This window comes from Rhinatrema bivittatum, chromosome 3, assembly GCF_901001135.1.
Source record: "Rhinatrema bivittatum chromosome 3, aRhiBiv1.1, whole genome shotgun sequence".
Classification (NCBI taxonomy): domain Eukaryota; kingdom Metazoa; phylum Chordata; class Amphibia; order Gymnophiona; family Rhinatrematidae; genus Rhinatrema; species Rhinatrema bivittatum.
In genome coordinates, this window is record NC_042617.1 from 2,181,526 (window position 1) to 2,203,858 (window position 22,333).

The 22,333-nt window shown below is 52.0% G+C and overlaps 1 protein-coding gene across 1 annotated transcript in view; it reads right to left on the reverse strand.

The window, feature by feature from the left end:
* The window catches only part of LOC115088464 (cullin-9-like), a gene marked incomplete in the record, with an annotated part of 195,027 nt that overhangs the window by 84,330 nt on the left and 88,364 nt on the right, over window positions 1-22,333 (reverse strand). Inside the window, 4 exon segments of the mRNA XM_029596738.1 lie at window positions 4,397-4,568; window positions 4,884-4,974; window positions 9,298-9,525; window positions 11,029-11,134. Coding sequence (XP_029452598.1) covers window positions 4,397-4,568; window positions 4,884-4,974; window positions 9,298-9,525; window positions 11,029-11,134 — 597 coding nt within the window.

A 22,333-nucleotide genomic window follows, 5' to 3' on the forward strand; every position in this document is an offset into this window, starting at 1 on the left:
CGAACGGGAGAGCCGTGAACTGAAAATGCTGGTCCAGAATTTTGAAACGAAGGAAACGGTGGTGGTCCGGGCGGATGGGAATGTGCAGGTAGGCCTCTGTTAAGTCCAGGGAGGCGAGGAACTCCCCCCGATGCACCACCGCAATCACTGACCGGAGCGTTTCCATGCGGAACCGAACGACTCGAAGGGATTTGTTGACTTCCTTGAGGTCTAGGATAGGCCGGAAGGAACCGTCCTTCTTTGGTACGACGAAATAGATGGAATAGTGGCCCGAGCCCACCTCTCCGAAGGGCACGAGCGCAATAGCACTTATCTCCCGGAGTCTGTCCAGAGTCAGCAGCACCGCTCCTCTCTTGAGGTCCGAGCCACAGGGGGAAAAGATGAACCTTCCCTGCGGGGGGCGGACAAATTCCAATGCGTAGCCGTGTTTTATGGTATCCAGGACCCACTGGTCCGAGGTGATCCGTGCCCACTCCGCGTAGAAATACGTTAGTCGGTCCCCAATCTTGGGGACAGGGGAGTGGGCGAGACTGGCATCATTGTGAAGACTTGGTATAGGGGTTCCCGGTTCCGGGAGTAGTGCGTGCGGGCAGACGCCCGCGAAAGGAGCGCGACCAGGGCTGAGACCTGGGGGCGGATGACCGGGAGCCCGCCTGTCTGTATCCCCTGTAGCGCCGTTGCGCTCTGGCTCTGGTCTGAGAAGAAGAAAATGCTCTGGATGGTCGAAACCTATCCTCCGGCAGCCGATGAACAGCGTTCTCCCCCAGGGACTTGATGATCTGGTCCAAATCCTCCCCGAAGAGGAACTTGCCCCTGAAGGGAAGAGAGCCCAGACTCGACTTAGAGGACGTATCAGCCGCCGAATTGCGTAGCCACAGTAGTCGTCGTGCTGCCACTACCGAAACCATGGATCTTGCGAGGACCCGAAAAAGGTCGTACGAGGCGTCCGCCCCATACGTCACTTGCGGCTTCTAGCCGATCTGCCTGGGCAGCCTCATCGGACGGCAGGTTCTGAGACGTGAGGAGTTGTTGCACCCCAAGGAGACTAGCCCGCTGGGCAAGCGAACTGCACATCACCTGCCCGCATACCCAGAGCGGAGACCTCGAAAACCCGCTTAAGGAAAACTTCCAACTTACGATCCTGTGTGTCCGCAACGCCGCACCTCCCGTCACTGGGATAGTCGTCCTCTTCGTGACCGACGACACTGTGGAGTCCACCTTTGGGACCTTGATGAGGTCCAGAAAATCTTCGGGGAGCGGGTACGGCTTTTCCATAGCCCGGCTGCTCTTCAGGGAGGCCTCCGGGGTGTCCCATTCCCTGGTGAGAAGTTGTAAAAACGAGTCATGAATGGGAAAAGCCCGAGCCCTCAGCCGGAATGCCGCCAGGACAGGATCTCCCTTCCTTGAAGAAGTGACGACAGCGGGAGCAACTGGGGCAGGCGGGTCTGGTGGCGGGTCCAAATCTAATTCTTGGATGATCTGCGGGATGAGGTCGTCCAGCTCTTCCCTCTGGAAGAGGCGTAGGGTACGCGGATCATCCCCCTCCTGCGTGCCGTCCCCTTGTCCCCCGTCCGAGAGGTCAAGTCCATGTCCCGCTGGGTCTGGCACCGCCCCCACTGCCGCGGGCGTGGATCGGACCCGGGTAGGAAGGCGGGAGGCCCCCACTCCCGGAGGGTCGGGGGGGGCCGGCGTCGAGGGCGACATCAGAGGGATCTTAGGAGGGAGGGGTCCCACAGGTGCTTCCAGCCCCTGCAGATAAGCGGTATGCATGAGCAGGATAAACTCCGGAGAGAACCCCGGCCTGCTCGGGTGCGCTTCGGGGGCGGCGTGGTTCCTGCTCCCTGGCTCTGGGTGCTTGGTTCCTGCACCAAAATCGGGGGAACACCCCCGCTGGTAGAGTCCTCCAGGGATCCGTTCTCCCTCGTGGCCTCCAGGGATCCGTTCCCCCTCGTGGCCTGCGCCTCAGGGCGCTCAGAATGTAAAATGGCCGCCGTTCCCGCCAAAAATGGCGGAGTGGCCGGCCCGCGCCGCCCGGGCAAAAAAGAGAAATCAGTCAGGGACTGTGAGGTACCTTCCCCCCCGGGGAGGCATCGTGCACAGATGCCCTCCCGGGAAATCCGGGACCCCGGGTCTCCGCAGGCCGCACAGCGGGACGGCCGCGGCTCCACCGGCTTTCGCGGGCACCGGGGGCTGAGCTGTGAAGGAAAAAACTACAAAGGAAAAACAAACTTACCCCTGGGCTGCAACGAGAAATAAACAGCAAGGCCGCAGAGAAGAGACAAGGAAGAGAAGCCACTCCCCAGAAGTTGAAAGAACTCTGCCTTTTTTTTTTTTTTTTTTAAACTTAATACAAACTTGATACAAACTTGATCCACAGAAAAAGACAACAACAAGCCATAATCAAGCTAGAAAGTGAAGAAAAAGGAAAAGGAGGGGAAGCCTGATTCCCCTACTCGCATCTGCTGGAGTCAGAAGGTACTGAACTCCTGCAGAGGGGGTAGTAGTATATATGGATACGCCCCCTCAAAGCTTGTGCTGACTCCATCTGCTGGATTGGGGACATAACCCACTGTCTGGACTGATCCAGGTACGTACAGGGAACCATATCTATGACCAATCCAATATCAATGGCACTCCACCCTAACTCTCACACATATCCCCCCCTACCTACCTCCCACGCCTCTCCCCCCTTACCTCTCTCGCACATCTCTCCCCCTCCCCCTTTAGGTACATCTCACACATGATCCTGTTCATTCAGCTAACTGCTCCCTTCCACAATAATTCTTCCTCCTGATAACCTCTTCCCCCTCTGCCTTCTCTGCCCACTCATCTAACATCATCCCTCCTGCCACCTCACATGGTAATCCTATCCCCACTCCATTCTCCCTTATCTACTGCCCCCACACCTCCTGCCCCATCTCCCGATAATCCCTCATCTCCCGCTCCTTCACTCGATAATCCCTCATCTCCCGCTCCCTCACTCAATAATCCCTCATCTCCCGCTCCCTCACACGATAATCCCTCATCTCCCGCTCCCTCACACGATAACCCCTCATCTCCCCGTTCCCTCACCCGATAACCCCTCATCTCCCACTCCCTCACACGATAACCCCTCATCTCCCGCTCCCGCTCCCTCACCTGATAACCCTCATCTCCCTGCTCCCTCACACGATAACCCTCATCTCCCGCTCCCTCACCTGATAACCCCTCATCTCCCGCTCCCTCACCCGATAACCCCTCATCTCCCGCTCCCTCACACGATAACCCCTCATCTCCCGCTCCCTCACACAATAACCCCTCATCTCCCGCTCCCTCACACGATAACCCCTCATCTCCCGCTCCCTCACCTGATAACCCCTCATCTCCCTGCTCCCTCACACGATAACCCTCATCTCCCGCTCCCTCACCTGATAACCCCTCATCTCCCGCTCCCTCACCCGATAACCCCTCATCTCCCGCTCCCGCTCCCTCACCCGATAACCCCTCATCTCCCGCTCCCTCACACAATAACCCCTCATCTCCCGCTCCTGCTCCCTCACCGGATAACCCCTCATCTCCTGCTCCCTCACACGATAACCCCTCATCTCCCGCTCCCTCACCCGATAATCCCTCATCTCCCCGCTCCTGCTCCCTCACCCGATAACCCCACATCTCCCGCTCCCTCACCAGATAACCCTCATCTCCCCGCTCCCTCACCTGATAACCCCACATCTCCCGCTCCCGCTCCCTCACCCAATAACCCCTCATCTCCCGCTCCCTCACCCGATAACCCCATATCTCCCGCTCCTGCTCTCACTCCCTCACCCGATAACCCCTCATCTCCCGCTCCCTCATCTGATAACCCTTCATCTCCTGCTCCCTCACCTGATAACCCCTCATCTCCCGCTCTCTCACCTGATAACCCCTCATCTCCCGCTCTCTCACCTGATAACCCCTCATCTCCTGCTCCCTCACCTCCTGCTCCCCTCACCCAATAACCCCTCATCTCCTGCTCTCTCAACAGATAACCCCTCACCTCCGGCTCCCGCTCCCTCACCCGATAAACCCTCATCTCCCACTCCCTCACCCAATAACCTCTCATCTCCTGCTCCCTCATCTGAAAACAACTCATCCCCCACTGGCTCACCTGATAAACCCTCATCTCCTGCTCCCTCACCCGATAATCCCTCATCTCCTGTTCCCTCACTTGATAGTGCCTCATCTCCTGTTCCCTCACCTGATAACCCCTCATCTCCTGTTCCCTCACCTGATAACCCCTCATCTCCTGCTCCCTCACCTGATAACCCCTCATCTCCTGTTCCCTCACCTGATAACCCCTCATCTCCCGCTCCCTCACCCGATAATCCCTCATCTCCCGCTCCCTCACCCGATAATCCCTCATCTCCTGTTCCCTCACCTGATAACCACACCTCGGTGCATGTAGATATTGATGTAGTGGGAGCCTGTGCTGCCATTGGATTCCCAGTAGGTTTTTGGATTCCTGTCTGTCAATTTATTTGCTCGATGAGGATTCGAGGAGACTTCCACTTTCTCCCAGCATTTGTCCTCTTTCACCTCCATGCTAGAGCCTGTAATGGGGTGGAGAGAAAAAAAGAGCAGTCAATGGAAAAACCACCAGACGCAGGGCTACAGAGCAGGGATGGGAAGAAGAAAAGAGGATGAATTCCCACAGGAGCAACAGAGGAGCGTCCGCGAGCACCAGCCCCTGCCCAGCTCCCTGGCACCACGTGGATGCCTCGCCTGCATTAGTCACCGCTGTGATATCTGGCAGGAGTGGCATTCTTCATCCCCCCTTCATTCCATTAGCTAATTCCTAGCCCGGCAGCCTTAGGACCCTCCACCTGTAGCAGTAACAGCCCAGCTACAGGCAAAATTTAAAATACCTTGGCAGAGGTTTCTAAGAAAGACATCAAAGAAAGGGATATTGATGGATTGATTGCCGCGTCTGTGCTCCTCAATCTGTCCAAAAACCATCTAGAAGAGAAAAAGCAATAAGCAATTGTAATAATGAGAATCAGCCCCTAGAGCTCAGCACTGATACCTCTCACACATCAACCAGAGAATCAGCCCCCAGAGCTCAGCACTGATACCTCTCACACATCAACCAGAGAATCAGCCCCCAGAGCTCAGCACTGATACCTCTCACACATCAACCAGAGAATCAGCCCCCAGAGCTCAGCACTGATACCTCTCGCACATCAACCAGAGAATCATCCCCCACAGCTCAGCACTGATACCTCTCGCACATCAACCAGAGAATCAGCCCCCAGAGCTCAGCACTGATACCTCTCGCACATCAACCAGAGAATCATCCCCCACAGCTCAGCACTGATACCTCTCGCACATCAACCAGAGAATCAGCCCCAGAGCTCAGCACTGATACCTCTCGCACATCAACCAGAGAATCAGCCCCCAGAGCTCAGCACTGATACCTCTCGCACATCACCAAAGAATCAGCCCCCAGAGCTCAGCACTGATACCTCTCGCACATCAACCAGAGAATCAGCCCCCAGAGCTCAGCACTGATACCTCTTCAGCACATCAACCAGAGAATCAGCCCCCAGAGCTCAGCACTGATACCTCTCACACATCAACCAGAGAATCAGCCCCCAGAGCTCAGCACTGATACCTCTCACACATCAACCAGAGAATCAGCCCCCAGAGCTCAGCACTGATACCTCTCACACATCAACCAGAGAATCAGCCCCCAGAGCTCAGCACTGATACCTCTCACACATCAACCAGAGAATCAGCCCCCAGAGCTCAGCACTGATACCTCTCACACATCAACCAGAGAATCAGCCCCAGAGCTCAGCACTGATACCTCTCACACATCAACCAGAGAATCAGCCCACAGAGCTCAGCACTGATACCTCTCGCACATCAACCAGAGAATCAGCCCCCAGAGCTCAGCACTGATACCTCTCACACATCAACCAAGAATCAGCCCCCAGAACTCAGCACTGATACCTCTCACCCATCAACCAGATAATCAGCCCCCAGAGCTCAGCACTGATACGTCTCACACATCAACCAGAGAATCAGCCCCCAGAGCTCAGCACTGATACCTCTCACACATCAACCAGAGAATCAGCCCCCAGAGCTCAGCACTGATACCTCTCACACATCAACCAGAGAATCAGCCCCCAGAGCTCAGCACTGATACCGTCTCACACATCAACCAGAGAATCAGCCCCCAGAGCTCAGCACTGATACCTCTCACACATCAACCAGAGAATCAGCCCCCAGAGCTCAGCACTGATACCTCTCACAAAGCAGCCAGAGAATCAAGGCAGCCCCCAGAGCTCAGCACTGATACCTCTCACACATCAACCAGAGAATCAGTCCCCCAGAGCTCAGCACTGATACCTCTCGCACATCAACCAGAGAATCAGCCCCCAGAGCTCAGCACTGATACCTCTCGCACATCAACCAGAGAATCAGCCCCCAGAGCTCAGCACTGATACCTCTCGCACATCAACCAGAGAATCAGCCCCCAGAGCTCAGCACTGATACCTCTCGCACATCAACCAGAGAATCAGCCCCCAGAGCTCAGCACTGATACCTCTCGCACATCAACCAGAGAATCAGCCCCCAGAGCTCAGCACTGATACCTCTCGCACATCAACCAGTGAATCAGCCCCCAGAGCTCAGCACTGATACCTCTCGCACATCAACCAGAGAATCAGCCCCCAGAGCTCAGCACTGATACCTCTCGCACATCAACCAGTGAATCAGCCCCCAGAGCTCAGCACTGATACCTCTCACACATCAACCAGAGAATCAGCCCCCAGAGCTCAGCACTGATACCTCTCCCACATCAACCAGAGAATCAGCCCCCAGAGCTCAGCACTGATACCTTCCCACATCACCAGAGAATCATGCCCCAGAAGCTCAGGCACTGATACCTCTCCCACATCAACCAGAGAATCAGCCCCCAGAGCTCAGCACTGATACCTCTCACACATCAACCAGAGAATCAGCCCCCAGAGCTCAGCACTGATACCTCTCCCACATCAACCAGAAGAATCAGCCCCCAGACTCAGCACTGATACCTCTCGCACATCAACCAGTGAAATCAGCCCCCAGAGCTCAGCACTGATACCTCTCGCACATCAACCAGAGAATCAGCCCCCAGAGCTCAGCACTGATACCTTCTCGCACATCAACCAGAGAATCAGCCCCCAGAGCTCAGCACTGATACCTCTCGCACATCAACCAGAGAATCAGCCCCCAGAGCTCAGCACTGATACCTCTCGCACATCAACCAGAGAATCAGCCCCCAGAGCTCAGCACTGATACCTCTCGCACATCAACCAGAGAATCAGCCCCCAGAGCTCAGCACTGATACCTCTCCCACATCAACCAGAGAATCAGCCCCAGAGCTCAGCACTGATACCTCTCCCACATCAACCAGAGAATCAGCCCCAGAGCTCAGCACTGATACCTCTCGCCACATCAACCAGAGAATCAGCCCCCAGAGCTCAGCACTGATACCTCTCCCACATCAACCAGAGAATCAGCCCCCAGAGCTCAGCACTGATACCTCTCGCACATCAACCAGAGAATCAGCCCCCAGAGCTCAGCACTGATACCTCTCCCACATCAACCAGAGAATCAGCCCCCAGAGCTCAGCACTGATACCTCTCCCACATCAACCAGAGAATCAGCCCCCAGAGCTCAGCACTGATACCTCTCCCACATCAACCAGAGAATCAGCCCCCAGAGCTCAGCACTGATACCTCTCCCACTCAACCAGAGAAATCAGCCCCCAAGCTCAGCACTGATACCTCTCGCGCAGCAATCAACCAGAGAATCAGCCCCCAGAGCTCAGCAACTGATACCTCTCACACATCAACCAGAGAATAACCCCCAGAGCTCAGCACTGATACCTCTCCCAACATCAACCAGAGAACTCAGCCCCCAGAGCTCAGCACTGATACCTCTCGCACGATCAACCAGAGAATCAGCCCAGAGCTCAGCACTGATACCTCTCGCACGATCAAACCAGAGATCAGCCCCAGAGCTCAGCACTGATACCTCTCCCACATCAACCAGAGAATCAGCCCCCAGAGCTCAGCACTGATACCTCTCCCACATCAACCAGAGAATCAGCCCCCAGAGCTCAGCACTGATACCAAAGCCTCTCTCACAATCAACCAGAGAATCAGCCCCCAGAGCTCAGCACTGATACCTCTCCCACATCAACCAGAGAATCAACCCCCAGAGCTCAGCACTGATACCTCTCCCATATTAACCAGAGAATCAGCCCCCAGAGCTCAGCACTGATACCTCTTGCACATCAACCAGTGAAATCAGCCCCCAGAGCTCAGCACTGATACCTCTCACACATCAACCAGAGAATCAGCCCCAGAGCTCAGCACTGATACCTCTCGCACATCAACCAGAGAATCAGCCCCAGAGCTCAGCCCTGATACCTCTCGCACATCAACCAGAGAATCAGCCCCCAGAGCTCAGCACTGATACCTCTCACACATCAACCAGAGAATCAGCCCCCAGAGCTCAGCACTGATACCTCTCACACATCAACCAGAGAATCAGCCCCCAGAGCTCAGCACTGATACCTCTCACGCATCAACCAGAGAATCAGCCCCCAGAGCTCAGCACTGATACCTCTCACGCATCAACCAGAGAATCAGCCCCCAGAGCTCAGCACTGATACCTCTCGCACATCAACCAGAGAATCAGCCCCCAGAGCTCAGCACTGATACCTCTCCCACATCAACCAGAGAATCAGCACTGATACCTCTCGCACATCAACCAGAGAATCAGCCCCCAGAGCTCAGCACTGATACCTCTCGCACATCAACCAGAGAATCAGCCCCCAGAGCTCAGCACTGATACCTCTCGCACATCAACCAGAGAATCAGCCCCCAGAGCTCAGCACTGATACCTCTCGCACATCAACCAGAGAATCAGCCCCCAGAGCTAAGCACTGATACCTCTCGCACTTCAACCAGGGAATCAGCCCCCAGAGCTCAGCCCTGATACCTCTCGCACATCAACCAGAGAATCAGCCCCCAGAGCTCAGCACTGATACCTCTCGCACATCAACCAGAGAATCAGCCCCCAGAGCTCAGCACTGATACCTCTCGCACATCAACCAGAGAATCAGCTCCTGGGGATGCCCATAGATACCACAGCACCAGGATCTGCAGCAGCCTGCCCAACACCCTCTGTAACTAGGACTAGCAGAGGTGCCTCACCTGGAAACAGCAGGCCAGGTGTGGCACAGGACTAGCCACGAGTGCCTTGGGAGCTGTTGCGGTGCCTCACCTGGATGCAGCCAGCTAAGATGCTGGTGGTCATCTGCTTGTAGAGACTGGCATACTTCTCACAGTCAGTCACTAGGTCCCGCAGCTCCGTCACTAGAAGCAGGTTGGAGCTGTGCTTGTCCAGGGCTTTAGTCAGAGCCTCCTTCATGCCCAGGCGGCACATCACCACTGCACAGTCTTTATTACTGGTGGCCAAGCGATGCAGGAAGCAAATGAACTCTTGTGCAAGCTTCAAAAAGGAGAAGTGAGCAAATGAGAGAGCAATACAAGGGTAAGAGGGGAGGGGATGCAAGAGGGAGCAAAGGCAGGTGAAATGGGAAGGCTGAGAAAAGGGAGTGAGCGAAGAAGACAGGGAGACGAGAGGAGAAGCAAAGAAAGGAGAAGGAGATGGGGTGGGAGGAGCGAATGCAAACAGAAGGGAGAAACCCAGGAAAGTGCTGATTGAACAAAACAGAGGGAGTGAAGGTAAGAACAATGAGGAGGGGAGAAAACAGGAGGAAGGGAAAGAGATAGGGCTGACATGAAGGGGAAGACAACTCAGCCTGGCGATAGTGCAGTCTCACTCTCAGCAGCCCGCATAGTGCTAAAGTGCATGAGGTGCATGTTCAGAAGTTACATTTGGGCACTTATCCGTCTAAACTCTGGCAGCTAACAAGTTAGGAGCATTCTGAGGATAATTACCTGGCTCAGCCTGGTCACCCCTTACACCTGCCCTAATATTAGCTGGATAGATTTGGCTGTGCTGCCATGATGCTAAGTTAGTCACATACGTTTATCTGTCTAAGCTGCTGAGCTGCACCTCTGAAGGTACAAAGCACCTGAAAACTTTAGCCCCATGTTTGTTCACAAGTCTGCTTTGAAAATTAGGTGCTGTAACCCTAAAAGGACGGTGGCCATCCATTCCCAGAAGGAGCAGTGCAATCTGCTCCCCCTCTCCTGGCAGGAAATTACATCAGCGGCACTGCAGAGGGGGCAGGGAGCCCTGGAGGTGGGGGCTAGGGAAGAGAGGGAAGCAGCCGAAGCCTGAGCCATCGCCAACGCTGCTTCCACGGGACCACGTGAAGAAAGAGGCTCCCGCGCTTCCAATATGGAGAAGCAACGTCCTGAGAGCAACACGCGGCCCGACTGGCTCCACGAATGACAACTGCCCCGTGATTCCCCGCTCTCTCCCAGACAATCATAGCAGAGCTCTGCCGCCCCCGCTTCAGTCTTCCTCACCCCACAAGCGCTGCAGAGCGCAGTCGTCTTCCCGCACTTTGCACTCGACGCCATAACTGCTGAGCCCCACGGCCAAAGGCAAATAAAACCCCTGCAGCTCTCTCCACGTCCTCATGCTTTCCTTTTGCTGTTTTTAAGGACTTTATTTAGAGAGCAATAGCTGGCTGAGCACGGGAGGAGTAACAAGGCCCCGAGAAAGGACATCAAGACTCGCCTCAGGAGCTGCTCACAATCAAGGGACTGAGCTCCCCTCAGGCAGTGAGAATTACTCTTTCACCTCAGGAGCTGCCCTACAGAAAACGGTTTCACTTTTCAGTCAATCTAAACGGTCTCAGTGCACAGCATGGGATGCTCACTGAGTGGAAGCAGAGAACAGCGGCAGGCTGAGGTCAGCACATGTGGCTATAAAGGGCAACAGCAGTGAACCTATTCATCTCTGTCTCCATCTGCTGGTCGGAGGTCGTAACCCACTCGTCTGGTCTGCTCTAACCGGATGTACAGGAGCACATCTTACCTCTCGGTCATTACTGTGAGCCGTCATGGAGGATAAACAGGGCTCAATGCTCTCGTGCCAGGGCAGCGGATCATCCTGGTAATTATCCAATAACTTGGTCAGTATCCTGAGCAAATAAAAGAGAGAAAAGGATCAAAAAGTTAGAGGAGACAAAAAAAAAAACAAAACTGAAGCAGCACAGCACAGAAGCACTGATCCAACAGGCTGAAACTGAACCGGACCCAGCAGATAACCAGAAATCCATTATAGTAGCGCAGAACAGAAAGGAAGAGCTGCACATCTAGCACAGTAGCAGCAGACTGGAGCCAGCACTGAAGCACAGCTCTCACACTGATGTATTGGATTTTGCACTGCAGATTCATGCCATGTATAAGGATCATTTTCAAGACACCATGCTCCAGCGCGATCCGATGCCAACAGCACTGCACACGGAAAGATGCCGTCAGGCCCGTCTAGCTGCGCGTCTCCTTAGGCATGTGCGTACCCAACCTCCTAACTTTTAAAGTGCCCATAGCGGGAAAAGCCCTGCGGCGTCTGCCGATAACATCCGACACCAAGTCCTATAAAGGGCTCATCCCGGCCCTCCCTCACTGCCTCAGCAACAGGTCCCACTACTCCTGGAGTCTGTTACTCCAGCGCCTTGTCTTCAGCCCAAGGTCTTTAGTGGTCCTCGCCTGACCCTTTCTGCCTCTGCGTCCCCTCGTTCCCTTTGGACGGATACCTGATTTGACCTTGGCTTGGCACTGGATAATGCTGGACTGCAGCCTGCCCCTGATCTTAACCTGCCACTAGATACACTCAATCTGCTACCGGACTGCCATTCATCTCCAACCCTGCAATCCAGAACCATCACCTTCGACATCAGCAGAGAACCCCAACTAAGCCCAGCCGGCCCTGGTACCCAAGGGCTCAACCTGAGGGGGAACGAGGACCGATATAAGCAAAGCTCCAGCTGGTCACTGCCTGCCCCAGGTCCTCCTGCCTATGGTGAGAATCTGCGGGGTTCCTCCCTGCAGGTTGTGCCAATCCTGCCCCGGCCCAAGGGTCCACTAGCACAACACAACTCTGCTATTTGGCCAAAAGCTCTGTCAGAACATGATCTTTTCCAGCTCCTGCATGTTAGCCACTTAGAAAAGGAAGGACCTCAAACCTGAATACTCCTGAAAGGCTGCATCTTTGCTTGGAAGGTGACAATTCTGACAGCATGTCTCCCCTGCAGTCCTCAACCTTTGGGATCGAGAGCACTCTTAACCTGCAGTCGGACGCGGGTAGAATAGGCGCTAATCAATACCCTGAGATGCAATAAGGGCATTAGTGCCTATTCAACGTGCGTCCAATGCGGAGTGAATCTAATAGCGATCATCACATGTGAATGAGGCTCTTAGGCATTCACTCCCGATGCAAAAAAAAAAAAAAAGAAGTGCATCTCGGATGCACATTTAACTGTCATCTACTAATGCCTGCCTGGAGCAGGCGATCATATCTGAGTGCATCAAAAACAAGTACAGAAAAGCAGAAAAAACTTTGTTTCTGTACTGCCTCCTACTTAATATCGTTGTGATATTATGTAGGATGAAAATAAAAGAAACAAAAAAAGTTAAAAAATAAAAATAGACAGTCGGATTCAGGAAACGGCGCTCGACTGACAAGCGTTTGCTTCCTGAACCCTCGGCGTCTTTTTCCTTACTGGCGGACAGCAGAGTCACAAAAACCGACGCTGATAAACCCGGCATCAATTTTCATGACTGTCATCCGCCGGTAAGGAAAACAGACGCCGATAAACCCGGCATCGGTTTTCCTGATGGCTGTCCACCAAATCACGAAAAGCCGAATCACGAAAACCGATTGGGTTCACAGTAGCCTCCTTGCTAATGCAACCCCCTTATTTAAATATTGCATGGCACCTCCCTTGGGGGTGCCTGGGGCGCATTAAGAGAACAGGCGCTGACTGTTCAGCGCCCGCTATCTACGCAACTTTATTGCATCGGCCCCTATGTGTTTAAAGGTGGCCACATATAGGATAAGGACTGTAATTTATACTAGCAATCAGAACAAACACTGTAGATTTTCCCTTCACCTACATAGAACAGGACAATATGAATAGCCCAGAGCTGGACAGGCAAAGGTCCTTGCTGGGCTCTGATCTCAAAATTTGTGACATGTCAGGGTAGATTTATATCTTCTAACAAAGCTTTGCCTTTACTTCAATGAAGTGAACCTTTTTTTTTGTCACATGTGAGTTCTGTTGTCGTCATCACAAAAGAAACTATGGACTCTACATTTCAGAGGTTTCTATCTACACCATGTGAAGGCATGACTCCATCCTTTTCCTAGCCCAACCTTCAGATAATCAGACCAGCTTCCCTGTGCAGCTGACACTCTCAATGTGACAGAGCAAGGGCCAAGGCCCTCACCATCTGTACAAGAGACTTGACTGTTTTCTTATATCGATGTACACGGTCGTGTGCAAACCCTAAGAAATATGTTAGCTTGCAATGCCTCATGAGAAGTTTGGGATTGCCCCGATATTGGACATGTGCTTCCAAAAAGGCTGTAAGTGAAGGCCTGCTACATGTGCACTCAGATGTCCGCAGTGCCTCAGAGACTGACAAGACAGTGCTGACACCTGAGACTATTAATCTGATGTGCATGTGGATATCTTCAGATGCACTGGGATGTCAGCTAGGGAGTCAGGAGTCAGTGATTGATAACTGAAGCTGTCAACTTCTAGCTTCAGGCTTTCTTTAAGTATCTGAGCTACTTGTGCTTTATTACAGAAAGAAAGCATTTGGCCCCATGTTCTAGGCCCTGCTGGACTTCCATCATACACATGCAACTATCTTGCCAACATGCGAGGGCTAGAACAGGGTCAAATAACGTAGCCGATGGCCCTATCTATTTGCTGTTTTGCGGAAGATGGGTCTGGGGGGCCCCTTCGCAGTTTGGCTCCAGGCGCTCTATCGTGAGCCGTCTGCATGTATTAAGATAAATCATGGCTATTCGGCGCCTTTTCAAATTCGGAGGGGTACAAGGCAGAGCTGCCCACTTTCGCTGCTCCTCTTTGCTCTTAGCCTAGAACCCTTGGCGGAGTGGATTAGGAGGGACAGAGAGGTATGTGGGATCCAGTCTCTACACCAGTCTCTACGCCAGTCTCTACGCCGATGATGTTATCTTGTCTCTCTCTCAACCTATGACTTCTATGCACAAGGTCGTATCTATGTTGGACCTATATGGAAGAGTGTCGGGATTTCGGGTTAATCTTGATAAATCGGAAATTCTCCCTGTGCATTTTACTGAGCACTTGATGCGGAAAGGTAAGAGTGAGTTCCTATTTCGGTGGACCCCAGGTCCTATACGGTATCTGGGGGTTAATCTTAGTTTGGATCCCTCTCAATTAGTATCTCTAAATTATAAATCTCTGATTCGCAACTTGGTGGGTGATATAGATAGATGGGAACAACTACCTTTTTCATGGTTTGGCAGAATGGCTGCGATTAAGATGAATCTTTTACTGAAAATTGGCTATCTATTTCAGGTTTTACCATGCCCCTTTCCTGTCACGGACATGAGACCTCTTCAGCGTAAAATATTTGCCTTTATATATCATAGAAGACCCCCACGGGTCTCCCGTCTGATTCTCAGCCAAACACGTAGAGATGGAGAGTTGGGACTGCCTTCCCTACTACACTATTATGCCGCAGCTTAGTTAAAATTTATTGTCGATAGCCATGATTTACAATCACCTAAACAATGGGTCAAGGACAAGTAAAAGAGAGAGAGCCCCGAAACGGAACTCCTTCCAAATCGTAAAAATAAATATTTATTTATTTTCAAGCCTGTCACAGTGTCTGCCTCCGAGGCGATCCTGTTGGGGTGAGTGATCCGGGCTCCCCAGTATCACCCCAAGCTCTAGTGCACCGGTGGTAAGAAAATGGCCCTCGACCCTAAGCCACTGCCGATGTGCACACCGGGAGGGATGGTCCCCTCAGAACCTGGCCAGCCCCCGGGAGCCTGACGGACGCCCTTCCCACTGAATCTTGCTTCTCTGGGGGTTTTTTGGTTTTTTTTTCAAAACAATTTTAACAAAGAAAAATAAAAATCCCTAGCTCTAACTCCTCACAAATTTACTTACTTTCTTTTTTTTTTTTTTTTAAAGAATCAGTACAGACTGTGAGTGTTCCACCCCTCCATCTGCTGGAGACAGAGTAATACTGGCAGACTGAGTGGCACCTGAGTATAAAAGGCAGAGTCTGTCGAGACTTGCTCTGTCTCCACCTGCTGGTGGGGAGGCAAAACCCAGGAGTCTGGACTGATCCAGGTACGTACAGGGAACGCATGTTACGATAGTCATCGCATGTTAGTACTGCTTTACCATGCGCATTACAGCTCTATCGCAGCTTGATGAATTACTCGGTTAGTCAGATAAACTTATCCAAGTAACTTGGCTGGAATCCTCATGGACGCGAGCACGTTGCTGAATATATCTGGTAACGTTAAAGTTAGCTGGCCAAGCTTAGGGTTGCTCTTTGGCAGTTCTACAATTATCCATTACATTGAAAATTGGTATTATTCCAACTAATTTAACTGGATGGCCACTCCACTTGGAATTCCCACACCTGGTCCAGAGTTATCCAGATAAAAAGTTATGCAGCTAACTCAAAGCCAGACAGCGCAACAGGACTTTTAAATCCTGCCATTGGTCTGGCTAAGTGTAAATTTACTGGAATATCAACCTCTATGTGCATAGTTTGCTCCCCCAACCTAACCCTGCCCTGGGAACGATCCCTCTACAATGCAGGTAAAAGTTCGCAGGATGTGAAATGTGCATGGCATTTCGCCCACAAATATCCAATTTATATAGGAAAGACCCACAGAAGCCCCTTTGTAAACTGCTCTCTATATAGCCAACAGGGGAGAGATCTTCAAACTGTGCATTCATTTTCAAAGTGAAAATATGTACGATCTTCCTGCCTGAACTCTCCACATACACTGAAATTACACCGGATGTATAGCAGCTTCCTCACCAGGAACCCCACAAATACTTCAGACCCACTGAGGGAGGGCACAGTCCAGCCAGCCAGTGAAAACAGGTTAATTATGCACCCATCCACTGGGGGCAAATGCCTTACATCATGAAGGGGTCGTAGGAGCAGTGGTGTGCCTCTGGATGCAACAGCTGGCAAGGCTCAAACGTGGCAACAGAATGAAAGAGATTATTTATTTAGTCATTTTTGGCCTCGTCTTAAATACTCCAGTGCTCCATGCTAGTTACAACACAACCATAACTGCCCAATAAAATGATAGAAAGAGCCCTTGCCGGAGGGGTCAACACAGGCCTGCCTGAACCACGGATGAAAGACTTGTAATGAGCAGAAGGACGTGGGAGTGTGGGGACAACTCACGCCAGTAATGGAAAGAGCCCTCAATGGTTCTGCAAACACCATCTTACTTACAGGTCCAAATGCTGCGTAACTGGAAATAGCAGCAGGTCACGGGCCATCCCCAGACTCCTTCACATGATCGTGGCGGCAGCAGTTTGGGATTGAGCAGCATGCCAGCAAGGGGTGAAAGACAGACTGTTGGCCCGGAACAAATTACTGACAAGGACATGAAAAGAAAAGATTGGATGCCTCCCAAGAATATCCTACAACAGCCTCTCCCTCCTCAGCACCCCCACTTTATCATATTCTGAGAGCTCAGAGCTCTGTCCCTCCATTACTGGCACATCATGTTCCCACCCTACAATGCCTCAGTCTGTACCTCAATACTCCCATCTGTACAGCCTTCTCCATCCGCAGCTGTTCCAGGTTACAGCCTCTCCCTCTTTATCATATTCTGAGAGCTCAGAGCTCTGTCCCTCCATTACTGGCACATCATGTTCCCACCCTACAATGCCTCAGTCTGTACCTCAATACTCCCATCTGTACAGCCTTCTCCATCCGCAGCTGTTCCAGGTTACAGCCTCTCCCTCTTTATCATATTCTGAGAGCTCAGAGCTCTGTCCCTCCATTACTGGCACATCATGTTCCCTCCCTACAATGCCTCAGTCTGTACCTCAATACTCCCATCTGTACAGCCTTCTCCATCCGCAGCTGTTCCAGGTTACAGCCTCTCCCTCCTCAGCACCCCCTCTTTATCATATTCTGAGAGCTCAGAGCTCTGTCCCTCCATTACTGGCACATCATGTTCCCACCCTACAATGCCTCAGTCTGTACCTCAATACTCCCATCTGTACAGCCTTCTCCATCCGCAGCTGTTCCAGGTTACAGCCTCTCCCTCTTTATCATATTCTGAGAGCTCAGAGCTCTGTCCCTCCATTACTGGCACATCATGTTCCCTCCCTACAATGCCTCAGTCTGTACCTCAATACTCCCATCTGTACAGCCTTCTCCATCCGCAGCTGTTCCAGGTTACAGCCTCTCCCTCCTCAGCACCCCCTCTTTATCATATTCTGAGAGCTCAGAGCTCTGTCCCTCCATTACTGGCACATCATGTTCCCACCCTACAATGCCTCAGTCTGTACCTCAATACTCCCATCTGTACAGCCTTCTCCATCCGCAGCTGTTCCAGGTTACAGCCTCTCCCTCTTTATCATATTCTGAGAGCTCAGAGCTCTGTCCCTCCGTTACTGGCACATCATGTTCCCTCCCTACAATGCCTCAGTCTATACCTCAATACTCCCATCTGTACAGCCTTCTCCATCCGCAGCTGTTCCAGGTTACAGCCTCTCCCTCTTTATCATATTCTGAGAGCTCAGAGCTCTGTCCCTCCATTACTGGCACATCATGTTCCCTCCCTACAATGCCTCAGTCTGTACCTCAATACTCCCATCTGTACAGCCTTCTCCATCCTCTGCTGTTCCAGGTTACAGCCTCTCCCTCTTTATCATATTCTGAGAGCTCAGAGCTCTGTCCCTCCATTACTGGCACATCATGTTCCCACCCTACAATGCCTCAGTCTGTACCTCAATACTCCCATCTGTACAGCCTTCTCCATCCGCAGCTGTTCCAGGTTACAGCCTCTCCCTCTTTATCATATTCTGAGAGCTCAGAGCTCTGTCACTCCATTACTGGCACATCATGTTCCCTCCCTACAATGCCTCAGTCTGTACCTCAATACTCCCATCTGTACAGCCTTCTCCATCCGCAGCTGTTCCAGGTTACAGCCTCTCCCTCTTTATCATATTCTGAGAGCTCAGAGCTCTGTCCCTCCATTACTGGCACATCATGTTCCCATCCTACAATGCCTCAGTCTGTACCTCAATACTCCCATCTGTACAGCCTTCTCCATCCGCAGCTGTTCCAGGTTACAGCCTCTCCCTCTTTATCATATTCTGAGAGCTCAGAGCTCTGTCACTCCGTTACTGGCACATCATGTTCCCTCCCTACAATGCCTCAGTCTGTACCTCAATACTCCCATCTGTACAGCCTTCTCCATCCTCTGCTGTTCCAGGTTACAGCCTCTCCCTCTTTATCATATTCTGAGAGCTCAGAGCTCTGTCCCTCCGTTACTGGCACATCATGTTCCCTCCCTACAATGCCTCAGTCTGTACCTCAATACTCCCATCTGTACAGCCTTCTCCATCCTCTGCTGTTCCAGGTTACAGCCTCTCCCTCCTCAGCACAGCCTCTTTATCATATTCTGAGAGCTCAGAGCTCTGTCACTCCATTACTGGCACATCATGTTCCCACCCTACAATGCCTCAGTCTGTACCTCAGTACTCCCATCTGTACAGCCTTCTCCATCCTCTGCTGTTCCAGGTTACAGCCTCTCCCTCTTTATCATATTCTGAGAGCTCAGAGCTCTGTCACTCCATTACTGGCACATCATGTTCCCACCCTACAATGCCTCAGTCTGTACCTCAATACTCCCATCTGTACAGCCTTCTCCATCCGCAGCTGTTCCAGGTTACAGCCTCTCCCTCCTCAGCACCCCCTCTTTATCATATTCTGAGAGCTCAGAGCTCTGTCCCTCCATTACTGGCACATCATGTTCCCTCCCTACAATGCCTCAGTCTGTACCTCAATACTCCCATCTGTACAGCCTTCTCCATCCTCTGCTGTTCCAGGTTACAGCCTCTCCCTCCTCAGCACAGCCTCTTTATCATATTCTGAGAGCTCAGAGCTCTGTCACTCCATTACTGGCACATCATGTTCCCATCCTACAATGCCTCAGTCTGTACCTCAGTACTCCCATCTGTACAGCCTTCTCCATCCTCTGCTGTTCCAGGTTACAGAGCATCTCCCTCCTCAGCACCCCCTCTTTATCATATTCTGAGAGCTCAGAGCTCTGTCACTCTGTTACTGGCACATCATGTTCCCTCCCTACAATGCCTCAGTCTGTACCTCAATACTCCTATCTGTACAGCCTTCTCCATCCTCTGCTGTTCCAGGTTACAGCCTCTCCCTCCTCAGCACCCCCCTCTTTATCATATTCTGAGAGCTCAGAGCTCTGTCCCTCCATTACTGGCACATCATGTTCCCACCCTACAATGCCTCAGTCTGTACCTCAATACTCCCATCTGTACAGCCTTCTCCATCCGCAGCTGTTCCAGGTTACAGCCTCTCCCTCTTTATCATATTCTGAGAGCTCAGAGCTCTGTCACTCCATTACTGGCACATCATGTTCCCATCCTACAATGCCTCAGTCTGTACCTCAATACTCCCATCTGTACAGCCTTCTCCATCCGCAGCTGTTCCAGGTTACAGCCTCTCCCTCTTTATCATATTCTGAGAGCTCAGAGCTCTGTCCCTCCATTACTGGCACATCATGTTCCCTCCCTACAATGCCTCAGTCTGTACCTCAATACTCCCATCTGTACAGCCTTCTCCATCCTCTGCTGTTCCAGGTTACAGCCTCTCCCTCCTCAGCACCCCCTCTTTATCATATTCTGAGAGCTCAGAGCTCTGTCCCTCCATTACTGGCACATCATGTTCCCTCCCTACAATGCCTCAGTCTGTACCTCAATACTCCCATCTGTACAGCCTTCTCCATCCTCTGCTGTTCCAGGTTACAGCCTCTCCCTCTTTATCATATTCTGAGAGCTCAGAGCTCTGTCACTCCATTACTGGCACATCATGTTCCCTCCCTACAATGCCTCAGTCTGTACCTCAATACTCCCATCTGTACAGCCTTCTCCATCCGCAGCTGTTCCAGGTTACAGCCTCTCCCTCTTTATCATATTCTGAGAGCTCAGAGCTCTGTCCCTCCGTTACTGGCACATCATGTTCCCATCCTACAATGCCTCAGTCTGTACCTCAATACTCCCATCTGTACAGCCTTCTCCATCCTCTGCTGTTCCAGGTTACAGCCTCTCCCTCCTCAGCACCCCCTCTTTATCATATTCTGAGAGCTCAGAGCTCTGTCCCTCCATTACTGGCACATCATGTTCCCTCCCTACAATGCCTCAGTCTGTACCTCAATACTCCCATCTGTACAGCCTTCTCCATCCGCAGCTGTTCCAGGTTACAGCCTCTCCCTCTTTATCATATTCTGAGAGCTCAGAGCTCTGTCCCTCCATTACTGGCACATCATGTTCCCTCCCTACAATGCCTCAGTCTGTACCTCAATACTCCCATCTGTACAGCCTTCTCCATCCTCTGCTGTTCCAGGTTACAGCCTCTCCCTCCTCAGCACCCCCTCTTTATCATATTCTGAGAGCTCAGAGCTCTGTCCCTCCATTACTGGCACATCATGTTCCCATCCTACAATGCCTCAGTCTGTACCTCAATACTCCCATCTGTACAGCCTTCTCCATCCGCAGCTGTTCCAGGTTACAGCCTCTCCCTCGTTATCATATTCTGAGAGCTCAGAGCTCTGTCCCTCCATTACTGGCACATCATGTTCCCATCCTACAATGCCTCAGTCTGTACCTCAATACTCCCATCTGTACAGCCTTCTCCATCCTCTGCTGTTCCAGGTTACAGCCTCTCCCTCCTCAGCACCCCCTCTTTATCATATTCTGAGAGCTCAGAGCTCTGTCACTCCATTACTGGCACATCATGTTCCCTCCCTACAATGCCTCAGTCTGTACCTCAGTACTCCCATCTGTACAGCCTTCTCCATCCTCTGCTGTTCCAGGTTACAGCCTCTCCCTCTTTATCATATTCTGAGAGCTCAGAGCTCTGTCACTCCATTACTGGCACATCATGTTCCCTCCCTACAATGCCTCAGTCTGTACCTCAAGATTCCCATCTGTACAGCCATCTCCATCCGCAGCTGTTCCAGGTTACAGCCTCTCCCTCCTCAGCACAGCCTCTTTATCATATTCTGAGAGCTCAGAGCTCTGTCACTCCATTACTGGCACATCATGTTCCCACCCTACAATGCCTCAGTCTATACCTCAATACTCCCATCTGTACAGCCTTCTCCATCCTCTGCTGTTCCAGGTTACAGCCTCTCCCTCTTTATCATATTCTGAGAGCTCAGAGCTCTGTCCCTCCATTACTGGCACATCATGTTCCCTCCCTACAATGCCTCAGTCTGTACCTCAAGATTCCCATCTGTACAGCCATCTCCATCCGCAGCTGTTCCAGGTTACAGCCTCTCCCTCCTCAGCACCCCCTCTTTATCATATTCTGAGAGCTCAGAGCTCTGTCACTCCGTTACTGGCACATCATGTTCCCACCCTACAATGCCTCAGTCTGTACCTCAATACTCCCATCTGTACAGCCTTCTCCATCCGCAGCTGTTCCAGGTTACAGCCTCTCCCTCTTTATCATATTCTGAGAGCTCAGAGCTCTGTCACTCCATTACTGGCACATCATGTTCCCACCCTACAATGCCTCAGTCTGTACCTCAATACTCCCATCTGTACAGCCTTCTCCATCCTCTGCTGTTCCAGGTTACAGCCTCTCCCTCTTTATCATATTCTGAGAGCTCAGAGCTCTGTCCCTCCATTACTGGCACATCATGTTCCCATCCTACAATGCCTCAGTCTGTACCTCAATACTCCCATCTGTACAGCCTTCTCCATCCTCTGCTGTTCCAGGTTACAGCCTCTCCCTCCTCAGCACAGCCTCTTTATCATATTCTGAGAGCTCAGAGCTCTGTCCCTCCATTACTGGCACATCATGTTCCCATCCTACAATGCCTCAGTCTGTACCTCAATACTCCCATCTGTACAGCCGTCTCCATCCGCAGCTTTTCCAGGTTACAGCCTCTCCCTCCTCAGCATCCCTTCTTTATCATATTCTGAGAGCTCAGAGCTCTGTCACTCCGTTACTGGCACATCATGTTCCCATCCTACAATGCCTCAGTCTGTACCTCAATACTCCCATCTGTACAGCCTTCTCCATCCTCTGCT